We start from the raw sequence: 17,967 nt of genomic DNA, 5'->3' as shown, positions 1-17,967 counted from the left end.
ATGTCATGGAAGGAATACTCACTAACAAGGAAAGAAATCAAACAAAGGCAAACCATCAACCCCCCATGACACTTTAATCAGAGTAGTGCATGTACAGTAAGGCATAAGATATGGTGAATCCCAAGAATACAATAATGTGTTTGAGTGTCCTCAGATGACACTGCTTGAATCAGAAGGTAGAATAACTGAAATAAAAATACAAAAGGAACATGGTACTTTATCTCTGTGCATTTGCAAAAATATGGATAATAGATGTCTACAAAGACCAAAAGAGACATAAGGCTTATACAATAGATAATACAACCCATGACGAATCATTTGGAGCAATGAAATTGATCCTTGAACCTGAAATAAGCAAGATATCTACCATAATGTAAAAATTTAAAAAAATAAATAGAATGTGCTTGGAGCATAATCTGAAAAACAACCAGGATCACTGGAAAGAGTACAAAAATACCTTTCCAATGATTTAAAGAATTTCCAAATAAGAGATCAGATGCTCAAGATATGTCTCCCAAAGTATAAAATACAAATCCTTAGTTTGACAACAAAAAGCCATCAAAACTGAAAAAATACATATACCAATATGACGGGCTCAAAACCAACTTTCCAATGATGTCTTGTTTATGAAAAACATAGATTGTATGCCCGAGATAGGTAGGTCCAAATAGAGCTAGAAGGGCAATTAGGCATGCTAATGCAGGTGTTGACGTCAGCAAGTGACAAACCCAAATTTAATGGTCAAACGGTTGTTGAGGTAAAAAATGCCAAAAAAATAACCTAGTAGCTGGAAAAAAATCTAGTTTGCAAAAAATCACTGTCACTAGAAAACAATGGGCTAGAGAAAAATATATTTGTCAAAAATTCACATCAGAGAAATTGGGGTTGGAGTGGAAAAAAATTTGGAGGCTGTAGAATCTCGTCATGTAAAAAAAAGCTCTTCATGGACAAAAATTGCAAGAAAACAAACTCATGTGAGAGGAGAATAAAAAACTCCCCCCAAAAATGTTGGTAAATACTAATGGTCCTATAACCGCGTGTGCATAAAATTGTCAAAGTCCTAATAAAACTGTTGGGAAAAGGAAAACTATGCTAGAAAATACCATTGAAAAAATAGTCCATTCATTGGAAAAATAACCCAGTCAAATGAAACACAAAGGAAACCATTGATGAAGATTCTTGACGAAAATTTCGAGCATTGACAACACAATAGAGATTAGAGCGTTGATGTGGAGTTTACAGTGCTTCACCAAGAAAGGACACTTCACCCAAAGCTAAAGTTGTGGGCTTGCGTATCTCACCTACTAATAGGTGTAGGTCCAAAAAAGGCATACCTTTGGTTCCAAAAAGAAAAAATGAGCATCGATGAAATATTTTGCATGCACCTCCAAAAAAAGCCATACACATGTGTTGAGGTCAATGACGTAGGTGGCCTAAGAAGGGCAACGACAATAAAAACACTTGGTTTGTGGGCATGGAGCAGGTACCATGGCATGGAGTGGGGCCCAATGCTGAGTGTTGACATGTGCTTACAGGTGCAGGTACAAGTGTACCCATTGGCTGATGGGGCCTAAAGGCCTGCGTAGATGTGCCTATGTCAAGCACGGTCCACATACCTTAAAAAACCCTTCCTTTGTAAAAACCACACCTCCTCTAACACATACAATTTTTATTTGTTAAAAATAAACAAAAAATCACCGCTCCAATATTTGTTTTGAAAATAAAAAATATTCATAGTTTTCGATTTGTGCGTCTAGAGCATATGGTCTATGTGCAATTTTGTTTTGCCTTAGAAACAAGTTTGTCCAAAATGGACAATTTTTTATGGAAATGGGGGGGTTTTTGGATGCTCTGAGCTCAATGACGATGTCTGTTTGGGCTCAAAGTGAGAAAAAAGAAGGTCCCTCCCCTGATCCAATACAAAATCCTCTGAAAAACATAGATTTGAAAACCAAAGACAAATCTCTCATGAAGAGAACATGGAAATGAAGGTCTGTAGATTTGTTACCATGTTAAAGTTGATGAAAAATCAACCCCACAACTCCTAAGAATCACTGCATGCAAACACCTGTCATAGAAAGAGAGGAGTAAAGCTATGGAGGCTTGAATTCAGAGATCCACAGGAGATGAGACATTCTTGACGTGCAAAAAAGAATTGCAAATTGTATTAAATGAATTGTAAACTACAAAGAGAGATCATCCTTGTAAAGGAGATGAAAACCCTAAAGGGGAAAACCTAGGTTGCACGATAATACTTAATAAAAGAATTAATTATTATATGCCTAAAGTTTGGCTCGAGTAAAATAAAGTTAATAAGAAAACACCTTATTACTCTAATAATTATTAGAATTTGTTAATCTCAAGTAGACTCAAACCAAAGACCTCCCAGATGAGAGGCTTAAGCCTTTATTGTTACATCGTAGTTTATTGCTTCTTATAATGTTATAATGTTTAATGATTACATTACTAATAATTATTTTAATTCTCTAGTCTAATTCACACACACATGATCCCAAGAAGCTCCTGCGTCAATTATAAATGACAAAACCTTGAAAGTTTCTATTATATTTAGATATGTTGTCATCACTCATAAGGGAAGGTTTTTTTTGTTTGTTTTTTAAGTCACTTTTGTAATTGATGCATTGATTATCCATCTTATGACAATGCCTTTATCTTTCATGCACACACTTCAAGCATAGAATTCTATGTTTTAGGATATTGGTAAGTTTCTTGAGATTAACCTTGATCCATTTTCCCATTCTAATTGATGAAGCAATTTCTTATTGACCCATTTAAATTGTTTCAATTTGCTAAAGGATCTCATGGTCATTTTTCTACGAGTGATATTGATATTTTTTTAGTTGCTAGAAGAAGAGACACAATAGAACAGTAAAAGGAGATAAGACATGCTAATATGTCAAGTTATAACCTAAGGGCCACTAGTTAATTTGGGGTGTGACACTCCTTTAATCTGGGATCCTCAAAAATACCGAGCTTCTTTTCACAAACCTTGTAAGCCACTTTCAAATAGTAAAAGTCATCTTCTTGTACAATATCTTCCTTTATCTAAAGAATCCTTCTTCGTCCTCCAACTACTGCAAACAACAAATCAACTTCTCCTCTTGTGATGTTATATGTGCAACAACAAATCCTCCTTTATCTAATGGACCCTTCTCTATCTCGCTAATGACAAACTAACTCCTCCTCTTACAATACTATATAGTCTTCAATCTATTAAAAATTATAGGTGATTACAATACTTCTGTAGTCAAAAGTTGTTTTCTATCAAGATTAGTAAGTAGACTGAAATTAATTAAAATAAATGATAAAAATATAAATTAGAATCTGCATACAAAATGATGCAATACACAATTCATTTATTATTATTATTATTATATAATTTTTCTTATTGGTCCTCCTTTTGAAAAAGGGAATGAACAATATTTTAAGTTTACTTATGAAATGGAATGGTTTAGGCAGGTTTGTATTTTTCTCTCTTCATCGAACTATATTTTTTTGAAACTGTAGGAGAAATTTAAAAAAGACCATCTAACTGTAAGCGTAATTACAACGCTTAGTTGGTTTTTTGTTACTAAATACGCCCCCTCGGGGTTTTTAAAGGGCTTTTAATTCTGAGAATGGGGGTATCGTGCTTCCCGCTTTTCCATTTTCATATATACAAGTAGCTCTCTCAGAGGCACGGAGAGCATATGCTGTTTGTTAGGTCTGAAAGATCAAACTTAAAACCATAACAGCATCTTTGGCAGCGTTTTATTTCCTGTTCTCCGGCACCCCGGCAATTTTTTTTAAAGATTTCGACGCAGTATAAGGGCAAAAATGCTGTCATACAGGAAACTGCTATCACTTGTGGAATCGGTAGTATTGGGGTCCGAACAACCTCTTCCACAGCAGCGGGGTGAGCTGATTCATACGCTTCGAAAATGTCTGCCCAATTTCAAGTCATTTTTGGAATATCCGGTAAGTTCACTGTTTCTCTGCTGTGTGTTTTCTGCACAATGTACACTCGGTTTGGGCCCATTTTTTGAAGGTTCAATTTTTTTGCAAAGCAAAGAGACTTATTCTCGTTCGTGCGTCATGGAAGAAGAGCCACATCGAAATAACTTCAGAGTTGCGCACCAACAATAAGAAACTACAAAACATTTATTCTCGAAACCTCCCTTTCTATCTTTCTATGCTCACTTAGAATTCAGCAGCACATGAGTACTTCTGGTTTGGTGATAAGGAATTGCTATCTGTATGTTGCTGTATGTGGATGGTAGAAATATAGACTTATTCCAACATTTCCAAGCCATCATATTTTCATCTGCTTCCCATTTTAGATTGAAAGCTTTGATTTACTCTACTGTTAATCTGACACAATCTTAGCAATATTACTCTAAGTTTGGTATGGGAATACTTGTTGGCCCAAGATGTAAGAGATCTTTAACATATTTCTTGCTGTCAAAAGAGATTCTAGTCATGTATAAATGTAAGCAAAGTTTTGCCAAATATGTCTCAATCTCTTGTCCAAAGAAGATTGATAAGTATAATAGGTTAGGTTCAAAGGAAAGGGGTACATTTCCTTCTTCCTTTTTTAACACTTTTTATTAATTGAGCCCATTTGCCTCTATAAGAAGTTATCACTTAATTAGTGAGGTAGCTTGAAAGGACTATCATGAAAACAATATGTTCTTATATGTGTAAATCTTGCATAGTAAATATAATAATTGCCAAATGCAGTTATGAGGTTTGTAAGTTAAAGAGAAATCTTGAATCTGACATTTCCATCAGGTACTCCTATAGTGATTACCACTAAGGTTAACTTGTTTGAAGTTCTTGCTACTAATTTCAAGCTGAAGTTGTTGATAGAAATTATTAATCTGCATTGAATTACCCTGGAATCCTTGTGATTGTAGACTAGGCCATACCTTCATACTTGCAATTGCATAGAATAGATGCAAGGACCTGTTGAAGTATTGATTCTTTTGGAAGGTCACTAATTGTTTATGCAAATTGTCTTATTAGCTTTCCTCATTAAAGAAATTGTGAACCATAACCAATGATCTTAATAAATTTGCATGTCTAGTATCAATAGTGCTTGCTCTTTTGCTTCCCATTACTCTATTCAATAGGATCATTATATTAGAAATGCCTTCTTTGAAGCAAGACATCTGCAAATGCATCAGAGTTTGGCACTTGGCTTTCTTAGTCACCTTCAACCAATGTTTGCTAATATTAGAAAGGCAAGCGTCTTTTTAGTCTTGAAAGAAGAACTCCTCTTCTTTGTATCCATATCTGTAGACACGAGAGTGATACTAAGGAATGTGCCATACAATTTAGCTGTAGGCTGGTTTGCAATAATTCTAAGTCTTTGATACTAGCCACGTAATGTTTCACATAGGCTAGGGGTATGTTTGCATGTTGAATTAGAGTTGGGAAACCACTTTAATGAGCTAGGCCATTTGAAAAGGTTGCCTTTTCCATGTTAAAGTTTTGCCCAGAAATAAAGATAAACAACAAGTGAAAAGAATAGAATGCACATAAGACACAAGCAATTATCCTGGGAAAATCCTTCCACTTGAAGGAAAAATCCCAGCCACACAAGAAAATATCTCTTTATTGATAATAAAATGCTCGAATACAATGCTTTCCACCAAATACTATATATATATACCAAAGGTCTCTTCAATTTCTAGAAACAAGTCTTCTCATATTTCCAAATGCACGACTCTTCGCATGACGCATGACATGTCTTTTCATATAATATTGTTTGAACTAAATATCTTTTCCAGATATATATACATAATACATAGATATTATCTCAATTTCAATATCTAGTACAATCAGAGATAAAGATATTTATCGCAGCTATAATCATCAACACTACCTTTTAGCAAGAGAGAGATCTTTAGAAAGTCAGGCACACATAGCTGCAATCAAAGATGTGAATGATAAATGTTCATCACACAGATTCTATTAAAGATAAATATGTCATCTCAGCATTACATAATTCACCATATTAACCTAAAATTAAAGCCATGGAGTCACACACATGACTCCCACCATGCCTACTCGTAGAAGGTGGTCCACCATACCTACTTGCAAGTGTGGAACGAGAGCTTTCACCTCAAACTTTACCTAGAGAAGAATGCTTTTCCACCATGCCTACTTGCAGAGGGTGGTCCACCATACCTACTCACAAAGGGTGGAATGAGGGGTTTCACATCAGACTTCTCCCAAAGAATAATGCATTTCCACCATGCCTACTCGCATCGGGTGGTCCACCATATTTGCTTGCAGAGGGTGGAAGGTGGACTTTCACCTTAGACTTCACCCAAAGAACAATGCATTTTAGTAACATACATAATAAAGACTGAGATTCTCTCTCAATAGAGACAACCTTGATTATCACGATAAGATAACTGATTCCAATAAGTTTGCAAAGAATCAGACGTCTCTCTCTATCATGTAACCTCCCTCCAAAGTTGAATAGTCTCCCTCTGAATATCATGTCTAGTATATGATCTTCCTCTTTTAATGAAGAAATATATGTATCATCAGTCCTACGACTGCAATCGGCATTTGCATGTTCTTTTTCACAGTATGCATGACTTCACATGTAATCTTTGTCAGCCGACTGGATTGTCGTCGGTGTTTCTGTAGCCGACAGAGTGATTGTTGTCGGTGTTTCTGTAGCCGATGGGGTGATTGTTGTCGATGTTTCTGTATTCTGTAGCCGACGGGTAAATAGTTTGTAGCGGACATAATGTTTGTGGCCGACGGACTCCTTCGGGAAGGTTCGGCGGATCGTATTTATATCCCGTCTAGGATCATTGTATCTCATCTTCTATCATTCATCTATGAAGCATAATGTAATGTTCTGGCATATGTGAATAGTAAGGAATTTTGCTATTCTGTTCTATTGTCTGTATGCATTGCTTTAATTTACCCGCACGGTAAACATTTATAATGTAATGTTATGGCATATGCTCACACTCAAAAAAACTTATCTGATCAATTATCAATGCTTGATTGTGGATAGAAAATCAAATTCCCTTCTACAGGTGTTACAACTGTAGATTATATGGTTCACTATCCTCGATTAAAACTTGTTTCACGTTTTAGGCCAGTTCAGTCCCTTTAGAGCATATACAGAAATCTGCAAATGACGACAAGTATCACAACCAGTTTGGTGTACTCTCATATATATATATATATATATATATATATATATATATATATATATATATATATATATATATATATATATATATATGACTGTTCTATCGCTCCCAATCAGCATCACAAACCACAGATTTTCATAATCACAGACAACTCTGATAAGCTGAAGACTTCTATCAATAGATACGATCATCACAAACCATCACCAGAAGAAACATAGACTCAGATCACACATACAACAGTAATCTTGCAAATCCATACAACTATACACTGTAACAAATAAGAGTTTTATATTGAAGAAGACTTGAATATGGGAATCACACAATGATCCAAATCTGGAACTCACACACACACATTGCAGACCCAAACACGAGGGATTCCTTTTCGTTTGACAGAATACTATACATACAAAAAACTAATCCGCAAAATTACCGTCTTAGATTTATTATGCTACACAACATATCCTTGGAGAGGCAATAGAACTTATACGAGGACTATCAAGATAGGAGACCGCAAAAGTCACCACCAATAATAAAGATGACCACAAGGACCCCACACACGACCATAGGAGAATAACCAAAGAGACTTGAACGACGTAATGAATGATCGTAGCACAAAGGAAGATGTGGATGCCAACAACAAATGCTGATTAGGATGAATAGAAAGCCAAGTTGTTCTCTCAATCTCGTACTACTATCAACTTCCAGTGTAGTCGAGCCAGAGAGCATCTATGTCTTTACAGGATGATTACGCTAATCTCAACATGAACTATGCCCAACATGATCACCAAAAAAGAGAGGGCTCACTAAAAATAAACTTTAGAACAGAAAAAAACCACACACGACTCTACATGAAACTAGCTGAATCAAAAGAAATATCACGCTGGAAATGAGACATAGGCGATTCAAAAACATATGAGCAAAGCATAATAGAATCAACAGAAATATAAGATGGAAGAGACACAACATAAACATAAGAGACAAGGGGGGTCACATAAGCTAAACAAAAATCTAACTTAGCAAAGAATGAAGACGAGTGACACAAATTATGCTGCCCTTATGAAACAAATCACACACAAACCTCATGTGCAAACATGCAATCACAAAAAAAATATTTCCAAGAAAGTATGCTTCAATGAGACTTGTAATGGACACCCTTGGATGTCCCAAAAAACTAAACCAAATTGCTGAAAGGAATTATGTCAAACAGTTTGCATTCAACTTCTTAAAACCTCTTATAACTCTGGAAATCAAACGTTTATTTGTTTGTTGTGTTTCGTGCATGGAATTGGTATCATACAACATAAACAAGAAATAAACTACAATAATATGCAAAGTGGAAATGAACTGCTGCTAATAAAATGTTATTTTCAGAATTCATAAAACCAAATACATAGCAGATTTATCAACTCACTAATTACTTCAACAATATTGTCATAATACTCCAGCCCATGCTTACAAACTTGCTGCTACAATACTTTGTCCTCCAATCAGTCCACTACCTTCATAATACCATTCCCTCCAAGTGGCATAAGCGTCGGACAAGTAGTGAAGAAGATATGAGCAAAATATCAAATCTGCCTGTAGCCGGAAATGCAACTAAACTGCCTGATAATGAAGCCAATAAGAAAGAATTCCAAAGGCCAAACCCCAAGGGAATGACGTCTAGAATGTTACAAGAGAGGATAGACGTCCTCAAATGCCAAGAACAAAGCTGCAACTCACACACCAATTTCTTCTCATATTCAACCTGCCTAATGAAGCCACAAATGCTTCCTTTTATTCTATTTCCAAGGGTCCGCTCAACTCATATGGGCAATGTGGGATAAAAGATGTGTACTATATAAAACATATATTAAAATACCCCTTATGTCTCCCTTAGGTACACACTACCATAAAATAAATATTAAAGTAACACTTTAATATTTTACAATTAACTAGACGTTACTTTAATAAAACTTCAGGCATTAAAATGTATTAGCAATCGGACTCCGAATAATGCGAGTGATAGCTCATCGGAAAGCTCTCACCGAGGAGTATCGAATTCCAATCACCAAAATTGACCTGTACTGTGTCCTGCCGGCTTACTAAAAATAGTAAGTATGTCTGAAACTGAGTAAATCAACTTCGTTTTGGCCCAAACTGGAAATGACTAGGCCAAAACACTCCAGGATCCCATTAAACCCTTCGTTAGCCCTCGGGACCATGTAGAACAAGGCTAACGCACACACACTTGGTCAACTGCTAAAAGATGGGATCATTACAGACTAATAAAATGACAACACAAAAGAGGAAGCAACTCATATCTAACATAACATGCAGATCTTTAACGATTAACAATTACCAAAATAAATAAATTCAAATGACATGGGCTCTTATTGATGAATCAAATTGAAGCTACAAAATTATGACCTAATGAATACCAACAACTTCAACATTTTCATTGGCGACAAAACAAGAAACACATTTTATGATTCATAATCAAAGAAATCTCATAGAGAATGATTAAAGATAAATCATGTCCAACTAAATTTCATACAGACAAAGCAATATTGCCTGCCAGATTGAACATCTCTGATGCACTTACTCCCTTCCTTGAATGAAAGAAAATATGATGAACACCATCGAGAGGCCCTGACTTATAATCTACTATGAAGCAAAACAGGCATGAAAAATTTAACTTGCTGTTACCAAAATTTCAACACATACAAATTGACTAAAAGATAAAATTATACAAACTGCAACACGTTTTAGTGAATAAAAGGAACTCCCTGAAAAGCTGATATCTATACCATGTTTCTATACCATGTTAAAGTTTTGCCTAGAAAATAAAGATAAACAAAAGTAAGAGAAGAGAATAGAATGCACAAAAGACACAAGAGATTATCCTGAGAAAATCCTTCCACTTGAAGGAAAAAACTTGGCTGACACCTGAAAATATCTCTTAATTGATAATAAAATGTTCAAATACAATGCACTTTCCACTGAATACAATATATATAAACAATTGAGAGACTCTTCATCTCACAACTGAAGGTTTCTTCAATTTCTAAAAACAAGTCTTTTCATATTTTGAAATTCATGCCTCTTCACATGACGCATGACACTTCTCTTCATATAATATTATCTCAACTAAATATCTTTTCCAGCTACAAACACAATACATAGATATTAGCTCAATTTCAATGTATAGCAAAATCAGAGAGAAAGATCTCAATCACAGCTTCAATCTTCAACATGCCATTGGTGTTTTTAGGTTTAATTGTATTTGGTCCCAAAATTCCTCCAAATTGATATGCTCTATTTTGTGATCTTTGACTTTTGATAACACACTCTGTAGGATGGCACTGTGCTCATACCCTTTGTATTCAAACCTCTCTCTTTTTTTGAGGTTTCAAGAGCAGCCAAATGAGACAAGCTAGGGTTTTTAGGAGATTTTGATGGGCAACAAGAGAAAGAATTTAGTTTGGAGAAGTGAAGCAGCTATGGTGGATGCAGTTTCTGAAGGGACCTTTCAACTTAGGGAAACTTCAAATTTTAGTAGCAGGAAGGTAAAAGAGTTTTCAAATATGCCATGTAACATATACTTGAAATGATCAAGTATGAGATGCGCTTAACTACCTCACAGTGCAAATTATGACTGATGGGAACTTTGTAGAAAATTGACACAAGTAATGGGTTTTAACTTTTAGGCTATCTAGCAAAACGCCTTTGTTTGAGTGTGTGACAATGACAAATGAGCCTCTGATTTCTTTTTATAACTTCAGATTTTTAGGGATTTGATTAGATTTTAATGGGCAAGAAGAGAAGGACTTTTGTTTGGAATAATTGAAGCAGCTATGGTGGACGCAGTGTTGAATATTTTGTCATCGATGTCAAGGTTATATTCGTGTTCCTTCAGACTCTCGGATTTTACTTGAGAAACACTTATGACTTCTAATTAAGGAACTGAAAGCGATGAAAGAAATATTGATTCAAGTAAAGGTAAACTTTTCAGGCATGCCATTGAGAAGGCTACGAGGCATGATATTTTTAATTATTGTAATGAATTGGTTTTTTTTTTTAATGTTTTGTTGATGAAGGCTACAGAAGTTCTGACAGTGTTAGAATTACAACATTAGAATTTAAAACTTAATGAATGTTTACTGTACAGGGTAAATGGATACTTATCGCATGTAGTATAGTAAGATATAACACATAACATATACTTTATTCATATACGCAATATGAACTCCAATGCTTACAATATGACTATGGTGATGGTGATGTTCCAATAGTCCCTTCGGACGATGTACATATACTTTCCCGAAGGGGTGACTCAACCGTCATGCGCCCTTTCGGATACAATTCTACCCGTCGGCTACACTATAGATTTTACCGACAACAATGAATTGAAATTTCAGCATCACATTTTAATGAATTCAGTGCTGCAGATTCTGGTAACTTTTGGAATTTAATGCTACAACATCTTGTAATATTACAGAATTTAGTGCTGCAGATTCTTGTAACATTTCTGAATTTAGAGCTGCAAATTCTTGTAACATTTCTGAATTTAGAGCTGTAGATTATTGTAATGTTTCTGCACTAAGTACTTTTTCCGAAGTAATTGATATATCCTCCAGCTGTTCATTTCTATTTGTATGTTGAGCAAGTAATGAAGTTGCATGTGATGGAAGGTGCTGGGCATTGATGGAAAGATGGTTGTTATGTTTGGCTTCAGCTAGCTGAGTATCGTTATTGAGTTTAATGTATAGCTTTTGGAGTCAATGTGATATATATATATATATATATATATATATATATATAGGCACAGGGTTGCGTTGTGTGGAATTGCTGCTTTATATTTCATATTAATGGGTATTGATTAAAATGTGCACGGTGTTTGGAATTCCGAATGTGTTTTAAAAAGTGTTATTGAGTTTTACAATTGAGTTGGTTCTCAAATTGAAGTTGGTGCATTGAGGAGAGTGGTGCTTACTCATGTAATCTGGATTGGTGGCCATTGTGTTAGTGAAAGCTATTGCCTGCCATGGTTTTACACCTTTAAAGCTATCCTCCACAGAGTTTCCAGGACAGGGGTTATTTTAGGGGACGGGGATGTATTTTTGGTACAGATATAGGTCAAATCCAAATTTAGGGGACAGGACCTCAGAGGACGACAATTAAAATCATAGGGGATTTTTAACATATAGAGAGGATAGGATTTAAATATGCGTATCATAACATTGATAAACCATTCACCATAGACATTATAGAAGATCAATACATGGAATATTATCAAATGACAAATACTAAGTATACTTCCATTGTAACAATATTGCATGCGTATAGCTAAAACCAAAATCCCCGAAGGCTCCAAGTATCATGCATGAAATCAAAATGACATAAAGAGAAGTCCAACTAAAATATTATATACTAAATACTAATGAGATTTCTGACTCCATAATAATCAAAATCAATAATGTATTTACAAATAATATGTGCCAAATATATGATTGTCCTCTAGGAATCTAAATCTAAATCAGTTTTAGTATCTCACTATGAGTCACTGGTGAGGGTAGGTATAAGGTTCTCATCTAATGGAACACCAAGCAACCTTGGAGATGTGTCATCCTTCTCAATTTGCATAGCATCCACGGGATTAACATTGTAATGTAGTGATGGGGTCGGATGATATTGAACACTCTATTGTTCCTTGTTAAGTTGTAGCTTTTGTCGGATTGAACTGTCCTAAAGTTAATCCTTCTATGGTTATTGGAAATCATTAATTAGACATACTAAAATAGATCTACATATATATATGTGTGTGTGTGTGTTATAATTAATAATGTTTTAATTAATGATTAATTAATATATATCTTGGAAATCTGCAATTGAAACACATAGAATTACAACAATGTTATTACATTTGCAGAGATCCTAAATCTAATATGGTATCAGAGCCAACTCCAAATGTATTGAAACTAATGAGGCGGGAGATTATTAGTCGATTGATGAGGGAGAGTTCAAACAGATCTCGTCAAGTACCAGCAAGCACTTGCGAACAGATTTATCAACTTGCTTCACTAAATTAAACACGGGTTCTTAAATCCTCTTACATATTGTAGTGTTTTGTCTATGTTCAAAATGACTATACGTGTCAGAGATTATATTCAACTACCAAATCCTGATAGGTTCTTTCTCAGTGATGTTTATTAATTAAAATTGCTAGAAATTGTTGTTGAGTTGTAGATAAGCCACACATATATCAGATGCAGATGTATTGTGCAAATACTTTTTTGAATCTAAGGTCGTGGATCAAATTGTTATCCCGCCTGGAGAGCCTCTTTCAAAACATTATTGAATGAATTCTTTAACTTCTCACATCTACATCTGGATTCGTACACACTTGTTTTAATAATGAAATCTCTGTGTCTGTGATCAATATGAATCATTCCACACCAGCAGTCTGTCTTGAAAGAATATCTTCAACTTTGTTTACTCCCTTGTGCCAAATTTTGTGTGTGTGTGTGTATGTATACTTATAAAAGGTCATCTGTAGACTATGATTTGTAAATTCACGATGGAAACTTCTCATAAAATGATATTTGATAATTGGATCAACTCATGTTGATTCATCACAAGTTCTCACTGGACTTGCACCATTGCTTTATTCAACGCCAATAGAAACAAGACATGAGTTTTGGAGGAATTCCATATCCTTATTCATATTGCCGCCCAAGATATTTGGCCGGTTTAAATATAGTTAATCATCTTCATTCACAGATTTTCATACTATCACAACCTCCTTTGTACGTTGATGGTCCATCCTTGCTCGGATAATCTCTATTTACAGCATGGACTATTTGATTTGTTTTAGGTCTTCAATAGTATATATTCATTTAATACCTCCCTTTCAGTGTCATTTATAAGCGGTGCTTCAAGACTGGTTGCTAAAACATGTGTCTCGTGTTGTGTATGGCTGAAAAGCTCGCTTCTCAGCAGGTGACCATATGCTTGGCAGAAAGTCCTTGGGCTCAAAATGCTAAGATGAGAGAAGCAATGGTCAAAGTGGGTCTTGGAATGTTATTCTTTGCGCCATCCAGATTGACTACTCACATGGCAGTAGATGCCAGTTGATAGTGAATACAAATACATATCTCGCGAATAAATAATAACAGATCCGCCATACACTTTCAAAGGATTCTTACAAGAGGTGTATGTCATACAAGAACTTGGGCACTAAAATTTAATAGAAGCACTAATACTATAAAATAAGATCCATCTTACTGGAAAAGTTTTGAATGTAATGAGACGCGTATTAGGAGAGGTGTCTGTATTCATACACACAGAGTTTGGAGTATAATCTATGACTGATAAAAGAGAGAAATTCTATCAAAAGGAAAACATCTCATACTTGAAATGAAGGATGGAATAAAGAAACTATTATTTGCCATTTAAATTAACCTTCACTTCCAATGAGAAAACATGCCTAAACCCTTCAACCATAGATTATTATGGAAGAACCCAAACATACCCCTACATTGTATGCAAGCCTACAGGAATCTCAAGGTATCTCAAGGTATGAGTACCTTGCCATAGCCATCAAAATATGCAAGAGTGACGTGGAATTATGATCCCTTTCATTATTACTAACTTGGTAAGACATGCTCATAAATTATGTAAAAGGTATATAAAAGAGTTTGCTTTTTCTTTCATTTTTTCACATACATTATAGCTAAATGGAAACTCAAGTATTATAGAATCAGCCCTTAATATGATCTCAATGATTATCAAGAGTATTTCTCCATATCATCAAAATGATTTGATATTGATATAACATATTATTATAATTGGATAGCATTATTATAAGGATTAATCTTATATGATTACTTCCAATGCTATCATTATTCAATTAATGATCAAAATAATAACATGTTACCAAAGAAGGATGCTAATGAAAAGTGAGAACAATTAAGAGACTGTAATCATTTAAGAAACATGATAACTCGAAGACAAGAACATTGGTTTGAAATCTCATAAAATAGTAATTTATACTATTCATTACCTTATTATTAAGCAAGACGTCTAAGTGCTTGAAGAAAGATAGTGATGAACTTTGGTTGTTCACGAGTGTTATACAACACAAAATGTTGGTTAAAGAATCATGCATAATTATCAAACTTACCAAAACAAGTCTGATACTTGCCAAAGACCCTAAAATTGTCGTGAGAAGCATCTGGTAGTGAGCACAAGTCCAATTCCATTGTTACAAGCATATAACTCAACATGAAACATCATAGTGGAATAAGTGAGAACTTTACATTGTGGGGGGAATAATAATCAATGTCGCGTTCTCATTGTTTCAAAAATGTTTATATAGAGGCATCATTTTAATTGATACATATGGACCTTCATTGGAGCAACTTGTATCAAGAACATTAATATGCAGATAAGTATTTATTTGAGTATTATATTTACTTGCTTATTTTAGTCTCTCTCTTATTTGAAATTCTACATATATTATAAGAGTTATTTCTTTCTTTGATCTTTTCCTTTGTATCTGAAGTTGATCTTGCAGGAAAAGAAGAATGACACTTTAGGCAGCTTATGGCAATAGCTCAAAAGAAGTCGTGATCAAGCTGGATAAAGTGAGGCTCTTGAAGTAAATGTCCTCAATGATTGAGATTATGAGTATCTTTCTACATTAAGAGGGATTATGACACTTCTTCGAAGGCAACACATGAGCTTAGAAGATCAATACTCAGAGGGAGTCTAGAAATACATGTGTATGACTTAGTGATTTTGATGGATCTACTTCTATGTACATCATGAGGAAGTATTAACTTATCACCTAAAGGTTGAAACGATTATTATTAGATTCAGAGGGAGTAGACCATATCACTTCAGAGGTAAAATTGATATGATTAATGTTTTTTGTTTCTTATGCACTTATTGACTAACATCATATGGTTGATGATTATATGCATACAGTGATAAATCTACTCTTGTAGAAAATTCTCCATGACTTAATGTCATGTGACCTTGTGTTATGTATCTTAAGAGTGATACTGGTGCACTTATCACAAGGATGAGTTATATCATTTAGTTGATATGGAGGTGCACTTGCATGGGCACTTGCATCATTTAGTTGGTATGTATATGTCATGAAAGGTGACGATCTTTTGTTGATATATGTTTTAAGGTATCTATTGTAAGGTGACGATCTTATAAATAGATGACCCTCCTTCAAATGTGTTGAAGGTAAATTGGTGTCATTGTTCTTCGGGTTGGATTTTGCTGGACACATTGATAACCATCACGGTTCTTCGGGCTAGATTTTGCCAGACACCATGAAAAATCTATTATGGTTCTTCAGGCTGGATTTTGCTAGACACCATAATTTGACCACATTTTAAGTGGTGTATAACCTTGTGTTATACTTCTTTAAATTCCCTCTTTGCTAAAGAGGGGGTGCTGAGGAATTTAGCCTCATAGTGAATTGAATTAAATTCTATATGTTGAATATGTTGATATATAAATGTGTGTGTTGATGGATTTATATTGATATTCTTACTATGTCATTTTTAGGAATATCAATTCTAAGATCATATCTCTTCATATACTCAAGAGAATAATGTGTTATATATCAATCTTCCCTAGTTAAGAGGGAGTATTAAGGATGTTAGCAATTTTGTATATTGAAACTATTGGTGGATATTCTATTAGCCACATTTGAGTGGTACTCATACCTAGTAGTATAAAGATGTTTCAAACCCTCATTGCTAAAGAGGGAGTGTTAAATGTAGTTTCGATCAGTTTTAATGTCTAATGAAGTATATGCTTAGACATGATTAAATCAGTTTGGATATAATGCTCTGCATTAGTATTACAGCCAAATTATTATCTAGATTGTAATATTAATGTAGATCGCTCTCCTTAAAATTGTTCTTGTTTAGCTTTTTAATAGAACTCCTCGTGTATTTGTATGGATCAATCTTGTTAAAAGATGATATAATTAAGGAGATGTTATATAAACTAATCTATTAGTTAGTGGGTAAAGAATAGACATGATCTATGTGGCCATATTCATGAAGAGTCATGATTCTTACTCTTACTAACCCTTTGTATGATATATAAATATGATAGAATTATATCATGATTAATTCATTAAGTGTTATCTCAAACTAAGTCAGATATCATAATATCTAAGCTTATTATCATGACAAGACTACATTAATTTGTTGTCCCAAATTTGTCGAAAGTCATTGAAGACTTAGATTCAAAAGGTATTACTTAAATCATCTCTTAAGAGGGAGTGTTGAGATAACCTCGATTGTATCTAAGTCATAGTTGTCGTAGAAAACAATTGATATACATATCACTATTAGAATCAAATATTGTTGGCATGTTTATACTGATACATTTCGTGAAGCGATGTCTACTATATATAGGAAGATCACAACTATGACATGATTAAGACTTTCTGTATTATCAAAGGATAACGTATGGTGTGATAAATATATATTGATGTCTTTAATATGACATTCTAAGATTATCATGATAATGTATTCTATGACAGTCCTCCTAAGCTAAGAGGGAGTGTTAAGTTGTAGCTTTTGTTGGATTGAACTGTCCTAAAGTTAATCCTTCTGAGGTTATTGGAAATCATTAATTAGACATACTAAAATAGATCTACATATGTGTGTGTGTGTGTGTTATAATTAATAATGTTTTAATTAATGATTAATTAATATATATAACCATAGAGACATGTCTCTTCACAAGACATGCCTCTTGAAGATAT

The 17,967-nt window shown here is 34.4% G+C and overlaps 1 protein-coding gene across 7 annotated transcripts in view; it reads left to right on the top strand.

Annotated features, from left to right (window-relative positions):
- The first annotated feature begins 3,519 nt into the window (after positions 1 to 3,519).
- Positions 3,520 to 17,967, top strand: part of EMB3142 (nuclear pore complex protein (DUF3414)) — a 314,519-nt gene continuing 300,071 nt past the window's right edge. For all 7 annotated transcript variants that reach the window (XM_089819936.1, XM_089819932.1, XM_089819934.1 and 4 more), the window contains exon 1: positions 3,520 to 3,978. In XM_089819936.1, coding sequence (XP_089676062.1) covers positions 3,838 to 3,978 — 141 coding nt within the window. In that variant the 5' untranslated portion in view covers positions 3,520 to 3,837. The remainder of the gene's footprint in view (positions 3,979 to 17,967) is intronic.

This window comes from Cupressus sempervirens, chromosome 3 (genome assembly GCF_028749045.1).
Source record: "Cupressus sempervirens isolate cs-2001-9-10 chromosome 3, ASM2874904v1, whole genome shotgun sequence".
NCBI lineage: Eukaryota > Viridiplantae > Streptophyta > Pinopsida > Cupressales > Cupressaceae > Cupressus > Cupressus sempervirens.
Note: the sequence above shows the minus strand (reverse complement) of the source record. Positions and strands in the feature narration are given on the sequence as shown.